This window comes from Tenrec ecaudatus, chromosome 3 (genome assembly GCF_050624435.1).
Source record: "Tenrec ecaudatus isolate mTenEca1 chromosome 3, mTenEca1.hap1, whole genome shotgun sequence".
Taxonomy (NCBI): domain Eukaryota; kingdom Metazoa; phylum Chordata; class Mammalia; order Afrosoricida; family Tenrecidae; genus Tenrec; species Tenrec ecaudatus.
This window is the reverse complement of record NC_134532.1, coordinates 136,175,234-136,200,856: the sequence shown is the minus strand read 5'-3', so window position 1 is coordinate 136,200,856 and position 25,623 is coordinate 136,175,234. Positions and strand designations below refer to the sequence as shown.

The 25,623-nt window shown below is 39.2% G+C and overlaps 1 protein-coding gene across 17 annotated transcripts in view; it reads left to right on the top strand.

The window, feature by feature from the left end:
* PTPN13 (protein tyrosine phosphatase non-receptor type 13) overlaps positions 1-25,623 on the top strand; it is a 234,606-nt gene that overhangs the window by 125,563 nt on the left and 83,420 nt on the right. For 14 of the 17 annotated variants that reach the window (XM_075544059.1, XM_075544052.1, XM_075544056.1 and 11 more), the window contains 8 exons: positions 8,420-8,642; positions 12,526-12,600; positions 12,719-12,893; positions 15,982-16,135; positions 16,322-16,460; positions 18,077-18,229; positions 19,349-19,531; positions 20,787-20,949. In XM_075544059.1, coding sequence (XP_075400174.1) covers positions 8,420-8,642; positions 12,526-12,600; positions 12,719-12,893; positions 15,982-16,135; positions 16,322-16,460; positions 18,077-18,229; positions 19,349-19,531; positions 20,787-20,949 — 1,265 coding nt within the window. The remainder of the gene's footprint in view (positions 1-8,419; positions 8,643-12,525; positions 12,601-12,718; positions 12,894-15,981; positions 16,136-16,321; positions 16,461-18,076; positions 18,230-19,348; positions 19,532-20,786; positions 20,950-25,623) is intronic. The other 3 variants (XM_075544061.1, XM_075544053.1, XM_075544066.1) reach the window with 1 other exon arrangement.

The window sequence follows — 25,623 nt, the reverse complement described above, 5'->3', positions numbered from 1 at the left end:
GCATCTTACCCGGGGTCTCTGGCAAGATGTTTCCAGTAGGCACTGGGCCTACAAATCTGAATCTGCCAGACTTATTCCCAGGCCACTCCAGAAACAGTTTCCTTTCTACTCTCAGTTGTAGCATGTAATTCCTTACATCTATTTGATGTTGGTGGGTTTTTCAAATCATTTTATTGAGGAATCGTACAACTCTTAACACAATCCATACTTCCATCCATTGTGTCAAACACAGTTGTGCATTTGTTGCCCTTCCTTATATCTGTTATAAGTAACAGTAACCATCAAGCAAATAGACAAACAGTAGGGTCCAATTCATACCTTCTACTAAGATCAGAAGTTAATCCCATCCTATTCTTGTTTGTTAGCAGATAGCCCTCCAGAATGGAACTATAGCCACAAACGCCTGAGATTCAGAGCTATGGTCCATAAAGATTGTGCCTGGAAGGGCCGTGTTAATTGAATATAACTCAGTTATGAAGAGCTTCACAAAGTGTGTGGAAAATAGGTAGAAAAGACAATGGAATTTTCCCCGAAACCTTTTGAAGTCCCCTCATACATGAAAGAACCATTTGGAAATTAACACAAACTTGCCCCTTAACTAATTTATTCTGGCAGACACTGTTCACACCTGTAGACTGTTAATAGCCCAGTCAGCCCTAGCCATGTAATTAAAATCCTGAGTTTAGACTCTTAGTAATTAAATGCCTTGCACTAAAATTACTCTTTAATTACATTGCTGCTTTTATTACATTTATTTATTCTCTCTGTGCTTTTCAAAATAATACATATTTTAAGTGAAGAAAAGTTTAACAATCATTAAATGATCTAAGATGATATTAGAGTAAACATTAGTTTGCCATTATTTTGGGTTACCTACTATGCAAAATCATGCAGAGGGGCACCATCTGTGACCTCCTCCGGCTTCCCTATTGCCACAAAGCAGGGGATCAGACTTGCCTCCATCCACTATCTTTCCTTACCTGTCCTGACACCAACAATTCCTCCACAGCACTCGACATCTGTGCTGGCCTCAATAGTTGGTTGTTGTGGCCACACAGAACTCACAGACAAAACTCACTATGTGGGGGTTTCTTAGGGAAGTTAGCAGGTTACCACATTAGGATCAGTAAACAGAAGGCAGTCATTAGTCCACAGCAGTGCCTCTCCTCGGCTAGCAACCAAGTCTGTGTCTGGTCCTCAGCCTCTCAGCCCTGTGCACACCTGGCCTCTGCCTCCATGGACCAAGAAGCTCACCTGTTGCTGTGCCTCACAGTCTCACAGTCAGAACAGTCCCTGCTCCTCTGTTCTGTCTGATGGCTTTTTTTACCTGGGTAGCTGGTCCCAGTTTAACTCCCTTGTTTGACCCATCGTCTCAGGCCAATGGTCTCTGATGCCTCCGGCCCCTCTGGTCCCTGTCTCTACCACTTCAGACAAAGATCTTGAATATTCTCTTCTTCCAGTGGTCCTGGGGTTTCCCTCTATCTCTGAAATGAGTTTTATATACAGATGAATGGTTTTGATGGAGGTGTAGGTTTTGTCTTTCAGCAGACCGTGCCTCAGGAAACAAAGGGTGTACCTTTGGTTCATACTCTCTATTACAGTTCAGATTTAATCCTACCTCAGTCCTAGAAATAGGCATAGCAGAGAAGTCCCTCCAAACCACACGCATGGAGTCCAGGATTATAATTCATCACATATGGAAGCATGTGTGGCTAAAAGGATCATACTAATTGACTACATCCACCCCTATTTTGGTAAATTTGAACAAAGAGGTAAGAGACAAATATAGATCTGTATTTCACATTAGTTTTCTTAATGATTTTGCAATGAGCAGCAATAAGAAGGTGAGGCCACATTACACTGAGTTCAGTGCTGAATTTAGGAAGATTTTCTTTAAAAATAAACAATCTACTTTAAAAAAAACAACATTTTATTAGGGGCTCATATAACTCTTATCACAATCCGTACATATACATACATCAATTGTATAAAGCACATCTTTACATTCTTTGCCCTAATCATTTTCAAAGCATTTGCTCTCCACTTAAGCCCTTTGCATCAGGTCCTCTTTTTTTCCTCCTCCCTCCCCGCTACCCCCACTACTTTTTTTTAATGTGAAAACATTCCATTTTCTTTTGATCTGATTTTCCCATGACCCTTTTAAAGTCCCTTTATGTACTTAACTTTGAGGAAACCTGTGAGTAATTAATCTGATGCGTACTTTGTGCTGAATGGAGAATAGGGTTAGAGTAAAATAATTGAAAATATATCGAAATTGTATTAATGATTGGTTTACAGTCAATTTGTTATTGGTTCACTGCTTTCTTAAACATATATTCCTCTACAAAGTAAATAATTTTTGAGCCTTACTTCCATTTCCTTGACAAGAAACATCAAGATTTTGAAAGAATCTATTTTGGTGGTTTCCACATTTGAAAAAAAAACATATTAATTAAGATCACTGTAGTTTACTACATCTATACTGTCTGGAAGTGGAAAACATACTGTGATATTGATGGCATCTGAGTGAGATACAGGTTTTAGGAGGAAAAGAAAAACATGTTACAAATGAGGTCGAATGTTATGTGTCAGATGCTAAATTCTATTTCTTTTGACTAGTCCAGATTCCTTTTTCCTTTCCACAGGAAAAAGAAAATCAACTGAAAGACTGCCCTCAGTCTTTATACAAGTGTTAAACTTTCTGCATGCCCATGAAGGCTCCTGGCAGTGTTGTTAGCATGCTAGCACACAGTCGGGAGGCGCTGTTATCTTGTTTAGATCAAGTGTCTGTGAACTAACTCTATAAATAGTGCAGGACTTATACATGTTTCATGCTTCTTTATAAAAATTTCCATTCCCTTTAGCTAGAATGAAATGGCAAAACACATCCACATAGGGCTATTGATTTGTATCATAGGAGGGGTGGAGTAAAATTAACAGGAAATTATGAGTCAGATGCAATAGAATGAGTAATTTTCAGATTTGGGGCTATCAAAAGTATCTTTCAGAAACCAAAAAGGATATTGAAACTGTTTTTCAAAGAGAATGCCTTTTTGCGTGTGTTGACTTTCAAAGTACATTTAATACAGAGTATACTCCAATTGCTTCTGTGCCTATCTACTTGATGAGATAGGTTTATCTCCCTGACTCAAACTAACCCATTCATTTGTTTTATATCAGTGTTTCTCAAAGTGGGTGATACAACCCCCTAGAGCAGTGGTTCTCAACCTTCCTAATGGTACAACCCTTTCATACAGCTCCTCGTGTGGTGGGGACCCCCAAACATAAAATTATTTTCATTGCTACTTCCAAACTGTAATTTTGCTACTGTAATGAATCGTAATGTGCATCTGATATGCAGGATGTATTTTCATTGTTACAAATTGAGCATAATTAAACATAATTAAAGCATAGTGATTAATCACAAAGCAATATGTAATTATGTATTGTGAAATATGTGTTTTCTGATGGTCTGAGGCGACCCCTGTGAAAGGGTCATTCAACTGCCCTAGAGGGTGCTGGACCAATCCAGACAGAGCTACGAAAGCAGATGACTTCCTAACTCCCTGCCATCGTGTAGATGTGGACTGAGGGCAACCCTTTAGGTCAGCGTTGAGCTGCTCCTGTGGGTGTTCAAGACTACCTGTTAATGCAAGCAGGCAGCCCGTTTTCTTCTGTGCAGCAGCTGCCTGGGGGTTTCAGAATGCCGACTTTGAGAATCCCAGCACAACTCATATGCCACCAGGGTTGTGAAAGCAGGCACCTACACTTTTTTTTGTCCTGGATTATGGACTATAGTACACAAGTTTTTAATTGCCAGGGAGTCACTGAGTCTTTTGTCCTTTTTTCCCTGAAAGGGGCAGTAGGCCAAATAAGTTTGGGAACCTGTGTTCCAAATAGTCTAGACTTTCTGGTTGTTGGGCTTTTAATTTTGTTTTATTTGTCTGTTAACCTACAGGAATTTCTACCAGGTACTGTTTTGGGATATCTGATATGAAAATCAGTTATTTTTGCTGATCTACCTTTTAGTATCTCTACTATGATATAATTTGAATAAGGCTAATAGTTGCTAGAATTAAAATTTAAATTAAAACTATGGATCATATTCTGTTACCTAATGAGAGTGAGTCATAAAATTATATTCACTCATTCCCTTAACAAATATTTCCTGAACATGAGCTTGGTGGTGTAGTGGTTATGCGTTGGTCTTGGATCCAAAAGATCAGTTTAGAACCACTTGCTACTCTAAGGGAGAAAGACCAGGCTTTCTACTCCTGTAAACAGTTAAGTCTCGGAAACTCATAGGGGCAGTTCCTCCCTGCTCTTGAGGGTCACTGTGAGTTGATATGGACTCAATGGCAGTGAGTTTGGTCTGGGTTTCTGGTAGAATGTGCTCAGTGCTCGTAGGCACTGGAGATATTGTTGTGAGCAGGACAGAGGAAGTATCTTAAAGGGTTTTCTAGTACTCAGGGGTCAATGAGAACTCGGGAAATAAGAAGGCATGGAATTCAGTGATGGTGCATTAAAGCAAAATAAATCCAGTTAGAGGATCAAAGGAATGAAGAGGCGTGTTATTATTTCTGTTTTGTATATTGGTGTGGTGATCAGAGATGGCTGAATGAACAAATGGCCTTTGAGCAGAAGACTTAGTGAAGTGAGGAAGTGAGTCATGCGCATATCAGGTGGAAGAGTCATAGATGGTGTTCCCTACAAAAGGACCGACAAGTGCGGAGACCTGGAGACATAAGAGCTGTGTGTACTTTAGAGGAATATTAGGAAAAACAGTGTGACTGTGGCAGATTGAGTGAAGCACAGATTGTAGAGTGACTGGATGACCAAGACCCAAAGCTGGTTCCCGGAAAGTAACCAGAAGAATCTACCACTGAAAGGGAACAGAAGGTAACGTGTACCCAAATAATTTAAGTCTGAGGAAGCTAATGTGAGTGCTGTGTATCTCCTAAAACTATCAGAGTTGAAAGTGAGGAGATATGTGATTCTTTTTTTTTTTTAAATCATGTTATTGGGGGCTCGTACAACTCTTATCACAATCTATCCATCCATTCTGTCAAGCACATTTGTACATTTATTGCTATCATCATTGAGAGATGTGATCTTATTTACATTTTAATGAGATTATTCATGGTAATTCTGTGAAGAATTAACTGGGAAAGTAGGAGACAAGTTACAAGACAATTAAGCAAAGCATAGACTACATTGTTGTGATAAAGAAGGACCAGTGGTGAGAGTGGAGGGGAAACTGATTATAAAGATATACATATAACTTCCTCTCTGGGGGATGGACAACAGAAAAGTGGGTGAAGGGAGACATCATACAGTGTAAGATAAGACAAAATAATAATAATTTATAAATTATCAAGGGTTCATGAGGGAGGGGGAATGGCGAGGGAGGGAGAAAAAAATGAGCCGATACCTGAGTGGACAGCAAATATTTGGAGAATGATGAGGGCAACAAATGTAAAAATGTGCTTGACACAATTGATGTATGTATGGATTGTGATAAGAGTTGTATGAGCCCCCAATAAAATGATTTTTAATGTACATGTTGGAATTTGACTCAAAAAAAGAAAGAAATATCAATTGATAACTGAATACATATTATTTCTGTTTCAATAAACTTGCATGTTTAGATTTTTCCTCCAAAAAAAAAGAGAAGAGTTAAATATAAATATCCCTTTAGGATTTACTGTTGGATTAGACATGGACTTTGCAGACAGGGGAATCAAGGATGACTCCCAATTGTTTCCTGAATAGCTGGTGAATAGTGGATCTGTTTATTGAGAAAAGGTTGACGATAAGGGAAAGTATCAAGAGTTTGATTTTTGGCATATCAGGTTACGGTGTATAAGGGAGATTCTAAAAGTTTGGGCAAACTTTCCATTATATTTTAAATTAGCATATCCTTGAACTTTTGGAACGCTTTCATATACTTGTATTAATCCAAGTAGAACTAGGCAGATGAATAATACTAGATTTCAAGGGAGAGTCTGGTGTTGCTAGGATACTGGTCATTTCCAAGTTATTGGAATACATAAGGTACTTTAAAACATGTGACCATGTAAGATCATGTAGGTGTAGAGTATATGTGGAAGCCCAAGCACTGTGGTAATCCAACATCAAACTCCAAGTCTATTGCTGTTGAATCAATTCCAACTCACAGCAAACCTATAGAACAACCGCATGTGATTTCCAAGGCTGACTTTCGCAGAAGCAATCTGTCAAGTCTTTGTTCTGCTGAGCAACTGGTAGGTCTGAACTATTGGCCTTTTTGTTAGCAGTGGAGCCTTTGACCACTGTAGCACCAGGATTCCCGAACCTAGGGTTTATAGAGATTCTCAGTGAAGGAGACAGCTAAGAAGACTAAGAAAAAGGAACCAGTGAAACACAAGGGAAATAGGAGAGTCTTGTCCCTTGAAGTGTAATACCATGTACCTCAAAAGGGCAAGGATTGAGCAGTAGTGTCTGTTATAATGCCTAGAGACCAAATCAAATGGAAGTTGGGATGGTCTTTTGGCTTTGCCAGCCTTCATGGAGACTGGTCATTTTTCGTGAACAGATTTAGTTAAGTAAAACTAAATGCTGCTATGGCAGTTTCTGTTGGAGTCAAATGTGTTCTAGAGACTTTTAAATGGCTCATTTTTCAAAAGTAGATCACCCAAATCTTTCTTCCAAGGTGCTGCTGGATGGATTCAAACCAGCAAACTTCAGTTAGTAGCCCAAGTGCATTAACTTTTTGCAGTATTCGGGAACTGCTTTGGTTGAATGTTGGAGGCAAGATATAAGTAATCAGAGTTCAGTAGAGAGAGGGAGATGAAATGAAGATCAAGTTCCACAATTAATTTTAGGAGAGTTATTCTAGCAGGCAGCTGAACAATGATGGAGAAGGGTGGAACAAAGAAAGACTTATCAGGTAGGAAATACTACAATATGTTCAGGTGCTAGTGAAGGTAACCGAGTAGACTAGATTATTGGCGTGGAAGAAAGGATGATGAGAGGAGCAGATTGAGTAAAGAAGAGAGATGGAACCCGTGCCTGAGTAAGTTGTCTTCTTCTGTTGTAACTGGACTGAAGGCGTAAGTCACAGGTATAGGTTTAGAAAGTGCAAGCATGGAAGGATGAGGAAATTATTTTCTGGTTCAATTTCTCTCCCCCCTGTACCTTCTACCCCAAATTAGAGCAAAGTCATTAGCTGTCAGACAATGAGAGAGAGAATTCGAAATTAGAAGGAAAAAAAGGAAGAGTAAGAAGATACAGCATAGTTATCTCAAAAAACAAAAATCCAAGTTGCCAGGTAGAGGTGGAGGCCCATTAAGATCAGTCAACACAAGTCTACAGTTTTAGGAAAGTTCAGGCTGTACAAGGAGGGTTTCAGTGTGAAGCCTGTCCTGTGCATGGAGTAATTTCAATGACGGAGTTTTGAATCCAAGTAATATAAGGAGGCAAGAAGAGAGAAGTGGATGGGGTCAGATTAAAGATCTGCTGCGGGTTGATGGAGCTCCTGGGAGATATGTATCTGTATGCAAATATGAGCTGAAAGATTGACAGGTAGAACTCCTGCCTAGACTCTTAGAAGGAAGGACTGGTAATTTGCTTCCCAAAGGTCGCAGCCTTGAACCCTGTGGAGCAGTTCCACCCATACACAGAGGTTGCCCTGAGTCAGAATTGACTCCGTGGAAACTAAAACAAAGGTTAGTAATTTATTTCAGTGGGGGTACTAGAGGATGTGAGCTATAGAAAAAATGGGAAGATTATATAGAGAGTGTTGGAAGCATGAGCTGAAGCTTCCTCCATGGCACCTAATAGCAACAGCACAATTGTTAGTGACCAGTATGACCATGGAAATGCGTGGAGGCCACAGTGCTAGAAGAATTTCCCATTTATATGTCACCACCAAGAACAGAAGTAATGGTGGAGAAAAAGACTGAGAAGCATTTAAATCTGTAATGAATAAGAAGGGCAACTAACCAAAGAATCATCAATTTCTACAAAAAAGTCAAGTACTGATTGGTATGATTTTACGGCATGTCCTTCTGAGGAGCTGAGGATTCCTGGAAGTGGAGTTAACAATGATGTGAAAATGGAGAAGCTCCATCTCCCCTACAGGCTCAGTGGAATAAGGTAGCCCCTACTTAAAACAAGTGCACAGTAGCTGTCTTCAGCAAATCCCTGGAATGGTCAGAGGAGAGGTGGAAGATAGAGTGTGCCCACTGAAAACATAAAAGCATGCCGCAGCAGTATGTTCTAAGTAGGGCTGAAATGTTGCTGTGTAGGTGAAGGAGTTTTCTGAAAGGAAATAATAAGAAGTGTTAAATGCTTGATACTTTAATACTGTGGCTTCCTGATTCCCCTTGAAATAATTGTTTTCTTCCCGAAACTCACTTTTCTTCTCGTTTCCTTATAGCAGACAGTATGAAACACCCCTAGAAGGCAGCTTCCTCAATCAGGAGATCATGCTAAAGCGGCAAGAAGAAGAAATGATACAGCTACAAGCCAGAATGGCCCTTAGACAGTCTCGGCTGAGTCTGTTCCCGGGAGACACGATCAAAGCGTCTATGCTTGACATCACCAGGGACCCCTTGAGAGAAATGGCCCTAGAAACTGCCATGACCCAAAGAAAACTGAGGGTAAGTTCATTTTCCAAGTTATGGCAGTTAACCTTAGTTGAACAAGTCCACTGTTAAGCAAGGTACTGTGCATACTCGCATATAAGTCAACCCGAATATCAGCCGAGGCACCTAAATTTACCACAAACACTGCATAAAATACTGAAAAACTCGGCTCATATACAGTACTTTAAAAAATTTGCTTGCAGATGAAAAAGAAATCTGACAGCAGTTTCTATTGGGATTAGCTATTTCGCTAGTGGGTATTACAATCTTTAACTGCTTTCAGTGTTACAGTAGCTTGTTGTTTACTGTCAGGTTGATGATGATGGTGATCATTTTGTTCAGCTTGATCCTGACTTACTGCAACCTTAGATGGCAGAGTAGAACTGGCCCAGCACGGTCCCTGCGCTAGCATCATTTCAGGAGCCCACCCCCGGTCTATCTGAACTGTATATTATCAAAACAGATGCATGAACCTTAAAGTGAACTGCCCCACAGGCCAGGAAACCCGAGGCCACAGAAAGCCAGCATTGATTCCAAAGCTCAAGAAAGTTATCCAGTGCATCCCCGATTTCCGCTCTGCCGTTCTCAGAACCTTAGCCGTAACTCACTTGAGAGTGCACAGCGACAGCATTAGCTGCAGACAGCATATTCTCACACCGCACCATCTACAGACAGGAAGAAAACGTCTATCTTTTTTCATGTAGGATATTAAATAGGTCTATTTGTCTAGTGCAGTGGTTCTCAACCTTTCTAATGCTGTGACCTTTTAATATAGTTCCTCATGTTGTGGTGAACCCCCAACCATAAAGTTATTTTTGTTGCTACTTCATAACTATAAGTTTGCTACTGTTATGAATCAGGTGATCCCTGTGAAAGAGTCATTAAACTCCCAAAGGGGTCACGACCCACAGGTTGAAAACCCCTGGTCTAGTTTCATGGCCTTATTCTTCTTGTGAAGAGTCTTGTGTAGTTTGTAACTTCTGTAGTATTGTTGGGAATCCTGGTAGCCTGTGGGGCTGCTAACCAAAAGGTCAGCAGTTGGGAATTGCCAGAGAGAGCTTTGGCTTTCTACCTCCTTCAACCAGGCAATTCGACCCTGTCCCACAGGGTCATTATGAATCGACAAGGACCAGCTAGCAGTGAGTTTGTGTTTTTTAGAATATTGTTGTTGCTGTATGTGACGTTATCTATTATGTGATTTGATTTACATATGATTTCTGTAATCACTTTCCAATTGGGCATTTTAAATATTTCTCATGTGTTGATTTTGTTGCTATATTCAATGCTCTGATGAGTATCCCTCCAACTAAACCATGGTCCATCTGTTCCTTGAAGTAATATAGCCATGGCAAAGGCAGATATGTTTTAAGACCTTTGATACATATTGTCAAATTGTTCTTAGAAAGTTGGTACCAACTTATTCTTCTTATGACCTTGCCATTTCCCTATATTCTTTCCAACTCTGGGTGTTATCATCCCTTTTTTAGTATTAGCAATTTGATGGATAAGAGCAGAACTCTTTTGTAATGTATATTAATCTAAAAACAAAGTAAATATAAAGATGTAAAATCTAATAATACTTTTTCTTTAATTCTGTACTAAATATATTAACTGATTCTATAATAAATATGAATTTTGTGCCTTAAATAAGTCTATAGAATTTGTTCCCCTCATAGTTCTTAAGGAAAAAAAAATATTTTAGGTGACAAATTTTACATTGAACCCGTTACTAGATTCTATTAAATGATCATATTCTTAAAAAGTCACCAGATTCTTTTCTTTATAATGATATTATGTGACTTCATACCTGTTGAACATTAGCTTTTGTGTAGTTGATGGCTTAAAGGTGCACTTCCCAATGGGTGTCCTTGCATATTATTCGGGCCAATCTGTTACTTGGCTGCACGGTGGCCTCCGGAGTGGCTTCAGTTCCAAGTTAAGAGGGGATTTTAGGAGAATAATTGCAGAAGCTCCTCTAATGTACCAGTCCAGTAAGTCTGTCTGACCACTTTTGCTAATTTGGGCTTTGATTTACCTTTTTCTCCCACTCTAACTGGAACTTTCTACTCTGTCCTTCATCCTGTGGCTAAGAATGTAGCCTGGCGGCATCTTCCACACCTAGAAGAGTCTGGTTCACATGGGCCTTTAGTGCAATGGATTACTTTCTTCTGAGTCTTTGGTTTCCTTCACGGCCCCTTGCAACATCCAGGAAGAGACTCATAGTTATGTCTGTGATGGCCATTTGCAAAATCTCTATGTTTTTAGTTTTTTACATGCCCTCTTTGATGAAGTGTCCTGTACTTGGACCACATTTTGATTGGATTTTTGGTCTTTATTGTTGTTCAGTTTTTCAATTCATTTTAGATCCTGGTCCCTGGTCTTACATGTTACAACCAAGAACATTTCCTCGTCTGTGTGTTTACATTTTCCTCATTGAGTAACGACTTTGATAAACACATGCATTTAGTTTTTAGGAAGTCCCAGTTTTTCCCTTATCTTATGCTGTTCACACATTTTCGTTATGTTCAATAGAAGTAGCCTATTATTTTTGGAAGATCAGTTTCATGGTTGAATAAATATTATTTCACACAAAAATAAATGTTTAGGATACCCCCGCTTTCTTTTGGTATAAGCCAATTTGAACTTGATAATACCATGTTATCATAGTTGATCTTTATTATATATCTATTATTTTAGACATGGAGGACCATTTCCTTGTGTCTGCTCTATTTCTAATCATATTGTAAATGTGCCTAATTGGTCTGTTGAGTCTAAGCAAATCCTCGATATTAAAATTTCACTGAAATGGCATCTTTCACATGTTGCACACACTATTAATTGAATAAAATCTCTATACCAAGCAACTAAGTGAGAGTAAAAGATAAACCTTACAAAAATAAATCTCCATTGTTTTGAACACACACACCACTTACCTTTGGCCTCTAGATGATCACTTCTTGTAGTCTTCCTTTTACCCATTTGAATGTAACCAGTCAGTTCTCAATTCTTTCCCCACTTGAAATCTAAACCTGTTCTCTCTTGACTAAAGCCTCTGTAGAGGATTTGATACTATGCATCAGGAAAGTGGGTGAGTAGCATGAGAAGCGGTAATTGCAGACTGTAGCTCCCACTTTCCCCATCTCCTGTGTCCTTGTGTTCGTTCTTGCCGGAGGTCAGATGCTCTATGATACTGATCCTGCCCCTGGTGTTTTTGGCTGACTCTGAGTCACGGTGACCTTATGTGTGCAAACTAGAACATAGGGTTTTCAGGGCCGTGACTTTCCAAAACTTGCCATGCCTGTATTCCGAGGTGCTTCTTTTGAGATGGGTTCAAACTGCCAATCTTTTAGCTAGTGATAAGCACTTAACTATGTCTGCCATGCTAGTTAACAACATTTGGCACAATAACAAAGTGTCACATGGTTCCAAGAACATGATTACAAATAAACATGTGAGTTTACAGTCGCAAAGTAACTGCGACCTGTCTTGAAGAAATTGCAGAGTGCTCTCTAAAACAATGAGATTCCATTCCATCACTTCCCATGTTAGAATTATCAAATGAACTCTTTAGAAGAGCTTGATAACTCTGTTACTTTAACAATCTAGACTACTAGTTTTTCAAATGAAACCCTTTCAAGCAATATATAACCGGGGTTCATATTTCACGTTCCTGGTAGAAAATGAAACTGTGCTCTACTCACACTTCGTATAGGACACACTCCTATCCTATTGTCTGTGAAAGCCATGGCAATGATTTGTTGAAACTTTCTGCATTTGCTACCAGTCATTTAATTGGTGGTCTCATGTGAAATTTATTGTTATTATCGCCATATTGTCTGTTGAAGAAAGATTTATAATAATTAGTAAACACAATTGATTTTACTTCTATGATTTTCAGAATTTCTTTGGCCCTGAGTTTGTAAAAATGAAAATTGAGCCATTTATATCTTTGGATTTGCCACGGTCTATACTTGTAAGTAAAAACCAACTTATCTCACTCCTATAAAATTTCATGAATTCTTTTTAATCACTAGATAAAAATTCTTGTAACATTTTCCTTAACAAATCCCCTTGGTTTCTATCCATTGCAGACCAAGAAAGGAAAGGGTGAAGAGAGCCGAAGAAAAGTAAACATACTGCTTCTGAGTGGACAAAGACTGGAAATGACTTGTGATACCAAAACCCTATGTAAAGATGTGTTCGATATGGTTGTGGCCCATATTGGCTTAGTGGAGCATCATTTGTTTGCCTTAGCTACCCTCAAAGGTACCACCACATTTTAAATTCAGGGCACAGCACGGCAATTTGGCAACAGACTGCCTTCCTGGTTTTTGTTTCCTTGGTTTTGCTTTGATTCCTGAGAAAGATAGCATTAAGAAATAAAAGTGAGTTAAGGACACCCTTCATCTCCCACTTGGCGCATGGTTTGAATACCTGCATTTGTCACTAACATTTAAGCAACTTCTTTACCTGCATAGGATTTTTTCTTTAATTTTGTCAATATAAAAGTAAACTTTAATAATTATATTTTGTGATAATTATATGTATTAGTTGCCTACATGTGTACTATAGAAATGAAAACCCAAAACACCAAACTCACTGCCATCGAGTCAATTCCAACTCATGGTGATCCTATGGGATTTCTGAGACTTAACTTTCTATAGGAGTAGAAAGCCGCATCTTGTCCCACAGAACAAGTGGTGGTTTTGCATTGCCGGCCTTACGGTTAAGCAGGCCAGTATGTAACCCCGATGCCCCCAGGGCTCCTCTCAAAGAGGTGGCTGTCCTGCTAATACGATTTGGAATATGCCAACGGGCCGTATGACTGAACTCCCACGCCAGTTTTGCCTGCTACCCTAGAATCACACAGTGTTTTTAAAATGCTGCTGATTGATAACTGAACATAAGTCACTTTGCATATTTTTAAAGTACTGCACATGCTGAACCCTAGGAGGCGTGCAGCCACGGTGTTCTCACAGCGACAGGACCGGAAGGACCTCTGTATTTATCTATTACAGTAGTCATCGCGACAAGAAACCCTCTTGAAATCCTTTCACTTTAAAACCGCTCTTCAGCACGTCGAATACCCATGACGTAGAGGTTCGTGTTTGGCTGGTAATTGCAAGATCAACAGTTCAAAATCAATAACTGCTCTGTGGGCGAAAGACTCAGCTGTCTGCTCTCTTTTGAAGAGCTGCCGTCTCAGAAACCCAAGAGGTAGCTCTCAGGGTCTCCATGCGTCAAGATCTACTTGATGGCAGTTAGTTTGGTTTGGTTTTATTTAGCTAGGAACTTACCTTAGAAAACTTACCGTATATACTTGAATATAAGCCAACATGAGTATAAGCCGAGGTACCTAATTATTACCTGGGAAACCAGAAAAACTGATTCACTCAAGTATAAGCCTAGGGTGGAAAATGCAGACGCTATTGGTGAGTTTCAATAATCAAAACGAATGAAAATAAAATTACTGAAAATTGAGACATCAGTGGAGTAATGTATTTAAATACTTATTTTAAATAAAAAACATCAATAAAAGGACACAAGTAATTTAACATTAGTAAACCAGCACAGTAAGTGGAAAATAGGTTCAACCAAAAAGAATAAGGTATCAACAATGATACCTTAAGAGTACTATTCCCTGAGCTCAATCAGCAACCAAGCTAAAATGTTATGAGTTAAAATCCTTCCAAACTGGATTCCTCATCATGATCCGTATCCCAGTGCAGAGCTTCAGCTGGTGTGAGGTCATCATAGGCACTGTCCTCACTGAGATCGCCATCATCACCATCACTGCTGTCATTTTCATACAGAGCACAGTCTTCACTGCCATCCACAGCATTACTAATGCTACCACTGACCCGTGTATAAGCCGAACCCCAGCACATTTTTTGTATATAGCCAAGTACCCTAAATGGCAATCCAGCCAAATCCTGAAGCTATACAAGATCATAATGCCTTCAGCATAAAAGAAATGTGATACTTGCTTCAAGATGGTTTATTGAATTCTTGTTCCTTCAAAACTAATAATTTACCACGAGCTGTCGAAGGGACCAGGTATCAAGCATCAAGGAGCAAAAAATCATATCATTGTAAATGTAGGTGAGTGCAGAGTGAAGACTCAAAGCCCATTGACATTCAACTGGACACCCCCTTACTGAAGGGTTGTGGGGAGGAGATGAGCCAGTCAGGGTACAGGGTAGCAACGAAGAAACATATAACTTTCCTCTAGTTCTTAAATGCTTACTCCCCCCCCCCCCCCACTATCATGATCCCAATTCTACCTTACAAATCTGGCTAGACCAGAGGATGTACACTGGTACAGATAGCAACTGGAAACACAGGGAATCCAGGACAGATGACTCCTCCAGGACCAGTGGTGAGAGTGGCGATGCATGGAGGGTAGAGGGAACGTGGGATAGAAAGGGGGAACTGATTACAAGAATCTACATATAGCCTCCTCCCTGGGGGATGGACAGCAGAGAAGAGGGCAGGAGGAGACGTCGGGCAGTGTAACATTATGACAAAATAATAACAATTTATGAATGATGAAGGGTTCATGAGGTGGGGGGAGTGGCGAGGGAGGGGAAAATGAGCAGCTGATATTAAGGGCTCAAGTGGAAGGCAAATGTTTTGAGAATGATGATGGCAACAAATGTACAAATGCGCTTGACACAATGGGTGCATGTATGGATAGTGATAAGAATCCTACGAGCCCACAATAAAATGATTTTTAAAAAACTAATAATTTACCTATGGAATCATCTGATAAATTGTCAACTATACATAGAAATGTTCTATCACTTTGCTAATTTGGACTTTTTACTAATCACATATTGCTATCTACATAAAGATAGTAAGAATTTCTATAACATACATAATTTTTTAACCATTTTGGGTAAAAGATTTTTTTGAATAATACTTTTATTTGGAGAGAGCTAATGATGACACTTAAGCATGTAAAATTGTGACTGCTGTTCCCTGTAGGTTTTTGACTGATAGTTCAATGCACCCTTGTAAAGGCAGTATTTGTTGACTATTTAACACGTGCTACGCTTCACCAAATGTTTTATTCCCATTACACTGTTTGATCTTTACATCAAGCCTATAAAGCAGAAGTGAGCACTGTCTTATTCTGCAGACAAGAACACCTATAGCTGGGGAAATGGCCTCCTTTGTTGCCACACAGGCGGTAAATTACATGGCCAGGTCTTGAGTACAGATCTGTCTGAGCAGTCAGGTTTCCCTCTATGACACAATGTTGTGTAAGTCTGATAAAAATTAAGAAATCAGAAGAAAACAGTGATGTTTTGCCTTTTGTTTTTATCTGAATGTTTTTCTCATTCTCTTTTAGATAATGAATATTTCTTTGTTGATCCTGATTTAAAATTAACCAAAGTGGCCCCCGAGGGATGGAAAGAAGAACCAAAGAAGAAGAGCAAAGCTGCTGTTAGCTTTACTATGTTTTTCCGGATTAAGTTTTTTATGGATGACGTTAGTCTAATACAGTGAGTGCACTGAGTCTTTATTTTGCATTCTGCATGCTGCTGCTGTTATTACTGTTGTCCAATACTAAACTGTTCGATTCAGATGAACTCGGACCTTAATCCTCTGCATGCCCATAATGAAAATCACCCAGCTTCACCATAAAAAGCCTAGGTGGTCTGTGTATGTGAGTGTGTTTATTGTTTCAGGCATACCCTGACCTGTCACCAGTATTATCTTCAGCTGCGGAAAGATCTCCTAGAGGAGAGGATGCACTGTGACGACGAGACTTCCGTATTGCTAGCTTCCTTAGCTCTCCAGGCAGAGTATGGAGATTACCAACCAGAGGCAAGATTCATGTTTTCCTTTCAGGCCCATATTTGTGTTGATGTCCTAACCCATGGTGTAGTGGGCACAAAGCCTAGTTGAAGATCTGGAGCTTTTTGAGGCTGGTTTGATTCTTTGAAATGACCGATTTCCCCTTGTACATTGTTCTAATACAGCAGGACTTCTTGATGTTGCCTCTATTTAAAATTATCCTATTTGGGAGTATGCCCAGCACCGACCCATCTTTTTTGCAAGTGTTAGTAAAGCAGCGATTCTCAACCTTTGGGCCACGACCCCTTTGGGGGTGGAATGAACCCTTTCACATGTGTCACCTAAGACTATCATAAAACACATATTTCTGATGATTTTAGGAACCGAGACACTGCTCCTCTCTTCCATCTCCAGTCAGGTCTGCCCACATGTAGATAGGCCCACATATGAGTACCCGGCATGAAGACTGTTTCCCATGTTACACCATGCTTCAAGACAAAATTTCATTTATTTAGAATTGGAAATAAATATTTCACAATATATAATTACATATTGTTTTTGTGATTAATCACTATGCTTTAACTGTTCAATTTGTAACAATGAAAACACATCCTGAATGTCAGATATCTACATAACAATTCATAACAGTAGCAAAATTACAGTTATGAAGTGGCAACGAAAATCATTTTATGGTTGGGGGATCATCACAACATGAGGAACTGTATTAGAAGGTCGCAGCATTAGGAAAGTTGAGAACCACTGTAGTAAAGACTAAACACACAGATGGATGACCACCCAAAAGTGGATGAAAGGGATCTTCTCTCTTCCACATTTCTCTGTTCATTGGTAGACCAAGAGCCAAGCAAAGCTCACTATTTGGAGAAGATATGTGCAAAGCTCAATGTTTATGAAAACAGAGAGCTTTTAAAAAGACAAAACAAGGACAAGTGATACACCACTTGTGAGCAACTTCATGATGTTGGTCCTGACTCTAGTGAAGTGAGGACTCTGAGTGATTCAAACGGTTAAATGCTTGGCTCCTCCCCAAGAAGAGACTTGCACACACTAGGACGAACTTCCGAAGAAAGGCCGACCTGCCTACTTCCAAAAGAACACAGGAGCCCTGGTAAAGTTACGTGTTGGGCTGCTAGCCACAAGGTCAGCAGTTTGAAACCACCAGCTGCCTCTTGTGGACAAGATGAGGCTGTCGACTCCTGAAAAGAGTTAGTGTCAGATGCTCGCAGTTCTACCCTGTTCTACAGAGATCACTATGAGCTCAGTGGCAATGAGTTTGAAGTTTGGAAAAGAATACAGCCGTGGAGTACCATTCTTCTTGACAATGATTCTGCGGTGTTTACCTTAAACTAGATCACCAACATGATTTGTTTGTTTTGTTTTGTTTTGCTTGGAGCTTGCAATGGAATGAGGTCCTTGACTGTCAGGCTCTCCACAAGCTTGCTATTCAATTTAGTCAATGGGTTCCAGTGAATAAAATAGAAACTAGCATTTCCTCTTAATCTCACTCCTCAGGGAGAGGAGGAAGTAGTAGAAATATCTCTTGGCCCAGATAAGAAAAGAAGGAGCAGGGTTCAACCCTATACTAAGCAAACAGGCTTTCTTATGAGAACATTCATTTTCTGTTCTAGGTTTATGGCGTGTCTTACTTTAGACTGGAGCATTATTTGCCTGCCAGAGTAATGGAAAAACTTGAGCTTTCCCATATTAAACAAGAGTTGCCCAAATTGCATAGTACCTATGTGGGAGCTTCGGAAAAAGAGACAGAGTTAGAATTTTTAAAGGTAAGCATGCAAGCGCGCAAATGATAGACCGTGGGCTTTTTTCTGTTTTTCAAAGTAGTAAAGAAGTGTTAGAGATATAGATATCTAAAAGATGCATATAGTTGATACTATGCATCATTTCATCTCATTTGTTGACTAAAGCCCTATATTATCATGCACTGCCTAACATCTGTGGCCCCCAACACTTGCAAAACCTATTATATTAAAAACTCGGTGTATACAGTGGTCCATAGTAACAAGCTGGCACTACTTTGTAACACACATCAAAACATTGTTATTGTACTATGTGAAAGATGGTCTGTATCTGAAGTGTTTCTTTAATTTTTTTTTCTAAAAGTGATAGGCATTTGATTGATATTAAGTATGAACTATACCTAACTGTTTCTATTTACCTACAAATTCAACTTAAAGACAGATTTAGGAATGAAACTTGTTGATAATCCAGAGGCTATCTTTATACAATACAGGGTTGGTGCAACATCCAAATCACATGACATCCAATTTCACAGAGTGTTAGGTGAATAATTAAGCTACGCATGACTGTATTTTAATTCCCATTTTGTAAACAAGAGAACTGAAGCTCAAAGAGGACCTATAGCTTTCCTAGGTCACGCGGCTAAGATGTTGGAGAGCGGTGAGAGAAAGCTGTGATGAACCCATACCCACTTATGCTTTCATGGTATCTCCACCCTGTTGAAGTCAAGTCACATTCTAAAAGTCAAAACAATGCAATTTGGTGACTGCTTAGATATGACAGGCAAGCCCATAGTGGTTATAGGATTGTTTGGTTTTTTTTTCTTAAAGAACTATTACCACAGACTTACTTCTTGACATTTTATAATTTTAGCTCTTATACAAGGGAACTTAAATTGTGTATTGAAGAATGGCATTAAAGATCAAGAAATTTTCCATCAACTTTTGTATTTCATAGTTGGGTCTGTGATCTTTTCACCTCTAAAATGAAATGGATTCAATTTTTTGACAAATGGAGACTCAATTCTATCCGATCACTTGTTGAAGACTATCATTTCTACATGAAATTATCTGGGTAGAACTTCAATATCTTTATGTCCCTTTTTTGCCATTGTTTGATTCTCTGCTATGATATTGCTCCAACAGGTTTGCCAAAGACTGACAGAATATGGGGTTCATTTTCACCGGGTACACCCAGAGAAAAAATCGCAAACAGGAATATTGCTTGGAGTCTGTTCTAAAGGCGTCCTTGTGTTTGAGGTTCACAATGGAATTCGCACTTTAGTCCTCCGCTTTCCCTGGAGGGAAACCAAGAAGATTTCTTTTTCTGTATGTCTGTTTAATCTTTCATTAATATTTTGTTTTGAAACAAATTTTGTCGGTTTCCAATGTAACAGATTGAATATTCTGACACAAAACTTAGACCTTATCATTCAGTAGGGCTACTATATCCTAATAATATGTCATTCTTCTTTGTTAATTTTAGAAATATTACTGAGGTTTTGTTTGTTGCTAGTTTTCTCAGTATGTAAATTTTGAAAAAGTGCTCTACATTCCTAGCTGGTTATATGCTCAATTAACTTCAATTAAATTGCAACCATCTGGACTTATCGGTTAAGTCAAAAGTATTTCAAGGTAGTAACTTCGCGCATCAAGGAACCCTCCTGATGTAGATTGGGAAGATAAGCATCATCACCCCTAGCAGCCATGCCTTGCTCAACAGGCGAGTCCTCTCAGCAGTGCTGATTGAATTTCCATGACCCAGCGATTTAATGAGTTTCATGAACTAGTTCCAGGACTTTCATAGGTTTCTGGTTTCAGTATATATTCTCTCTGGAAGTAAAAGTAGAAAACTGAACAGTTTAGAATCATGGTTATATAAACTCATGAACTGTAATGTTTTGGTTTTGAACATAATTGAGATATCTAAACACAATTGGGATATCTAACTATCGAAAGGGCCCCCTGGTTGAATAGTGGGTTACACATTGGGCTGTTTACCATCAGGCCTGCAGCTCAAGGCTAGCAGCTGCTCTCCAGGAGAAAGATGAGGCAATCTACTCTTGTGTAGATTTGTAGATTTGGAACCCCGCGGGCCCAGTTCTGCTCTGTCCTGTAGGGTCTCTGTGAGTAAGACTCGATGGTTGTTTTAGAGAAACACGAAAACACCATTGACCTGCCCCAAAGAGAATCAAAAGTATGTTCAAGTGTTTTGCTTTTCCCCCTAATGAATGTCAGATGTTCTTGCTCAAAGGAGTAGAACAATTACTTCGTGATAGTTCTTTTTTAAACAGTCATGGAAACTTTGAAAGACCAATAATGTTATTAAAGAAAACCTCATTTCCCTTGCAGGTGGCTGGAAAATAGTCTCATTTGGGCTACCATTTCTAAATCTGACAAATAATATTGATTTATATATAGCCTAGGATTATATTTTTATATTCAATGTGGATCAAGGATTACCCATTCCTAGTGATGTAAAATATAAAGAATATCTCTACCTATTATTTACAGTTCACAGAACTTAGTTATGTAAAAAGTCTGAGAAACTTTCCAATGATAATACCCATGGTTAATATTATAGAAAAAGAAAATCACATTGCAAAATACATCAGATGGAATAAAACACTCGTTCCAGACAGACAACAGTAAGGTATGCCAGTACCTGCTGCATCTCTGCTCCTCCCAGCATAAATTCCAGCTGCAGATGAGAGCAAGACAGAGCAACCAAGATGCCCAAGACATTGGTAAGAAAATGTAGATGTCTTTAGGAAGCATGCATGACTTTCCCCCACAAATTTTGAAAGGACTGTCCTATTAGGTTGAGTCGTTATAAGGCACGCAGGCATTAAAGGATTCTATCCACTTTATCAAGGTGATGCCAATGAAGCAGAGATTCTAACTTCATATTCAGTTTGAAAACCACATCCAGAATATCGATGTCAAAGAGTACCTGTAGAAACTTCCCTTTTGTGCTTAGCAGTCGTCTAGCCAAAAGGAATGCTACACAAATATAATCCATGTTCTACATCTTCCATGCACTTGCACACTACTTAGGGAAGCCAATACCAACTTAAATGAAACAGTCATAAAAGGGAGTAGTGTAAGATTTTCATAATAGAAGATCCTATCAGATAGACTCTGAGAACTCTGTCTTATGAGACGAGAGGTAGATGAAAGGCTGGGGTGGTTGAGAAGTGACATTTGAATTGGAATCTGAAGGACAAATAATTTCTGTAGTTTGAAAATGAATGGGCTGACTTTGCAGAGGAGTGAAAGAACATGGGGAACAAGGACAGGTGTAGGGGTGGAGATGCATACCATAACAGTGTAGTGGATGATGGCTTTGCCCCTTGTTAGTTTTATGTGGGTTCATCCAGGCTCTGAGATTGAGATGATTAACCACAGTACCCAACATGAACGGCTGCAGTAGTGGTTTCAGTGTCTTCTCAAATGACACTAAGCAACTTGGGGGTTGGAGGGAACTCAGAACAGAAACATTTAAAGCTTACTCTGCATGACCCACAGGTAAATTAAAGACCTGAAAAATTTAGTTCTGCACAGTAAAGTTTTAGAGACCTGAGTGAAACATTCCTAAGAGTTTGATTTTTTAAATAACAATTATAATTAGTGGACTAGCTCTAATTGCTTTGTGCAACAGAACCCTAGTGAATTCCTTAGCTGAACTTTCTCACAGTCTGAAATCTTACTGAAGATATTTTCTCACTAGGACCAGAATGGGTGTAATGGTCAGAGAATCAGTAGATGTTTCTGAACCCTTGCATAATCTGATGAAGGTGTGAGGGTGGGGCTATGTGCTTTCAAAAAGGAAGATATTAGGAACCTGCCTTAAACTTGGTGAAACACAATCTTTGGGAAGTATGTTCCTGGGATCAGCATTTTAACAGGCTTTCCTTCTTAAGTAAGAAGTTTTTATGCCTTGCTAAAATATAACCATTGCTCTGATCGCCATATTTTTTTTCTTTCCCTGCTTTGCTCTGCTAAAACTGTGTGTGTGCTATTCTTATACTGAAATGTCATACTTATTACAGCTATCAGCTTTCCTACCAAGATTAAAATCCTGTTTAATACACACTAAAATTACACAATGGAAGATTACATCATTACAGATGTGGTAGAGTGAAAACAGTGAGACTGCAAAAGTATGAAGTCCCCCTTTCCATCTTCAACATTCATTAAACCCAAGTATAATATAATATGTAATAGTTAATATGTAATATAATATGTAATAGTTAAGAGCACAAGCTCTAGAACCAGATCACCAGGAGTTAAAACCTGGCACTGTTACCTACACACATTGAAACTTGGGCAAGTTACTTAAACTCTCTGGCTTGGTTTCCCCCTATGTAAAAGTGATCATCACAGTTGTCACACCCACTTTGCAGTGTTGTAAAAAGGAGTGAATTCATGCATGTAAAGCACGTAGAAAAATGCCTGGCACAGTAAGTTTTGCGTAAGTAGTCGTCATCACTATTACCATTACCATCATCACCAGTTTCATTGCTCCTTGTGTTACCACCACCTCACCTACTGAGTGACCTTGAGGAAGTAACTGACCTATTTGGAGTTTCCATCTTTATCTATGAAACGGGACACTCTACTCTCACAAGTTTGTCCCTAGAACTCCAACAGCTAGATACTTTTGAATTCATAAGTGAAGGCATCTTAAATTTTTAAGTAAAATAATACTTATATCCTTCCCAGATTTCTTAAAACCTTTAAGGGAATTATTTTCTGCTTAGAATCAGATTAGATGTAAATGCTTGCCTTTTTAGCTAGGTGCTAAATACCAAGCTATTTTCTATCAAAATGGTTTAGACTCACGGAGGAGCTATGTGTTAGCCAGCAGAACTGTATTCCACTGAGCGATTCCCATGACTGTGATCTTTCAGAAGCAGATTCCCAGTCCTTTTTTCCAAGGACCCTCCAAAGAGTGGATTTGAACTGCCAACCTTTTGGTAGAATACTTCACAATTATTTGAGCCACCAAGGAGCCTCACCTATATACTAGTTGTCTTCTGTAGCAGGTCAATTATCCTATACAAATGTAAATAGCCGATGTCCCCTGTAGAAGGTCATTGGGGTAGAAAATATCTACAACTACTTTAGACTTATAGAATATTGGCTACTAAATTAATTTAGTGACCATTAAGTCCAAAATTTTCCTGGTGAGGAAAGGGGATCCAAGAAGATAAGATATGAGGTTTTTATTTTTTTTTTCTGGACCTCATAGCTATTTGAAGAGAAGAAACAGATAAGGTAGTGTGGATAGCCAACTTGGTGTGGAAGTACCAATAGCAAGCCTTTGAGTTGAAATTTGAAGCATTGATTTTAGAATATAAGCAGATTCTGATGGCCTTCCTAGTACTGACAAGGCATGTTGGAGTCTGTTCTAGGTGAAAGGCAATAAAAAGGGTAGACCAGATAAGTGGGCAGTTGATGAGCCCATAAGGCGGATAGATGCAATCTGTTAAGCCCTACTCAAGAACAGGCTATTCCTGGATGTAGATAGCATAATCCCTGGTATGGTCACAAAACAGAGGTGGCCTAAATGAAACTTCCTGTCATTTTTCTACTTAAAATTTGTTCTGCATTTTCTACAAGGGAGAAGAAGTCTTTGGGATATAAAGGAATTTTCCTAGTAGTAACTTAATCTCTGTGAGACCCAAGACTTGATTTTGTTTCTTAGATTAAAGGCTACTCCCCAAATGAAAGAAAATAGAAATCATGCCATCTGCTCTAATAAAAACTCCATATTTTAAGTAAATTTGATCTTAGGAATTTTAAGCAAGGTCTGACTCACCTGCTGACTCTGTTTTAACTTGGTGTGCTTCAGAGAAAGAATATTGATGGTTTCTTTCCCTAGTGACTAGGAGACATGATTATTAGTTGAAATTTCTGATGTATGAATATTAAAATTTTTCAGTGTCTTCCTACTTGTTTATGCCTGAGATGAAGGATACCTGGACTTGAACCCTTCCTGCTTGCTTATGCCTGTGAAGAAATACCAGTTAGTCCTACTCCTGTGACGTAGATCAGGGTGTCATACTCAATGAAAATGCGGACCATTTAGGGCAACAGGCAAGATTCACACAGGCCACAGCACATTTGCAAATGTTGTTAAATTATATTTTGAAGTGAGACTTCAGGAATGTGGATGGGATAATTAAAGCACTATATAATTGCTTTTATTTAAACATTTATTTTATTTCATGTATGTAACTAAAATTATTATTTTTTACCCAACACTTGCCAGCACTTTCCTCCTGCTAATTTTCACTTACCTCTTATGTTGTGACCAGAAAATATAGCAAAGTAACTAATAAAAAACATAAAATGTTGGACAGCTGACAAACATGATACACAATCATAGTGGCTTCCCTCTAAAAATGTTAGCCAGCGCTGCTGCTAGGTATGATTCAACCCAGGGTGCTCTTTTTAACCCTTTCACTATTGGGAGCTGTTTACATGACGTGGCACTGAGCGTGGCAGACACATCGCTTCCAAACGTCGCCGGAACTGAGTCAGCGCATTTAGACAAATCCACAGGCCCCCAGGAAAGGCACTGGGCCATGTGTGTACTCCTCTTCAGTAGTTAAAGGGTTAAAGAGGGAATTGTGTGTATGGTATTGCCTCAATCTCCCCTAAGCACTATTTTTTTCATAATAATATTTTCTATTTTCATTTTATTTCAGAGCATCGTGGTCCACAAAATATTACCTCGGGGGCCGCATGCGGCCCAAGGGCTGCCAGTTTGACCCCCCTCAATTAGACGATAGTTGGAACAGAATCTAACGTTCTAAGTCAGTGATCATTTCACATCATCTTTTCAAAAGGAAGTTTGCCCAGATATTTTACATAGTGGCCAACTGTATCCCATGTAGGGAACCAAAAGAGGGTGCATTGGAATGTGGATCGCTACAGCCTGAACAACTAAATGTCTCTCAAACATCGGTTCAGGTCCTTTCTTTACATGAAAGAATTGTGGTGTTCTAAAGTTCTCTGTGTAGTGGTTCGCGCGGCTGCTGCCATCTAAGTGAAACCATGGTGAACGTGGGATTGGCACAATCGTGTCAAATGACTAAAGAAGTCACTTGCTTAAGCTTTTACTTATTTTTATGATCTGCCACAGCTTTACTGCAATATAATCACGCACTGTATAATTTACCCACTTAAAGTGTATAATAATGGCCTTTTAGTATATTCAGTGCATCCATCACCACCTTCCATGTAAAACTTTCCATAATATGATCATCAAAACGTTTTCTCTGGTCAAAACTCTGCTCTGAGCATCTGCTTTTTTCGGCATGCCTTCCCCATAATTGGCCCACTTGGGGGTCTTCTCTCCCTCTCCCATCCTTGCTTTGCTAACATTGTAGGGTAGAGACTCGAGTCAGGCT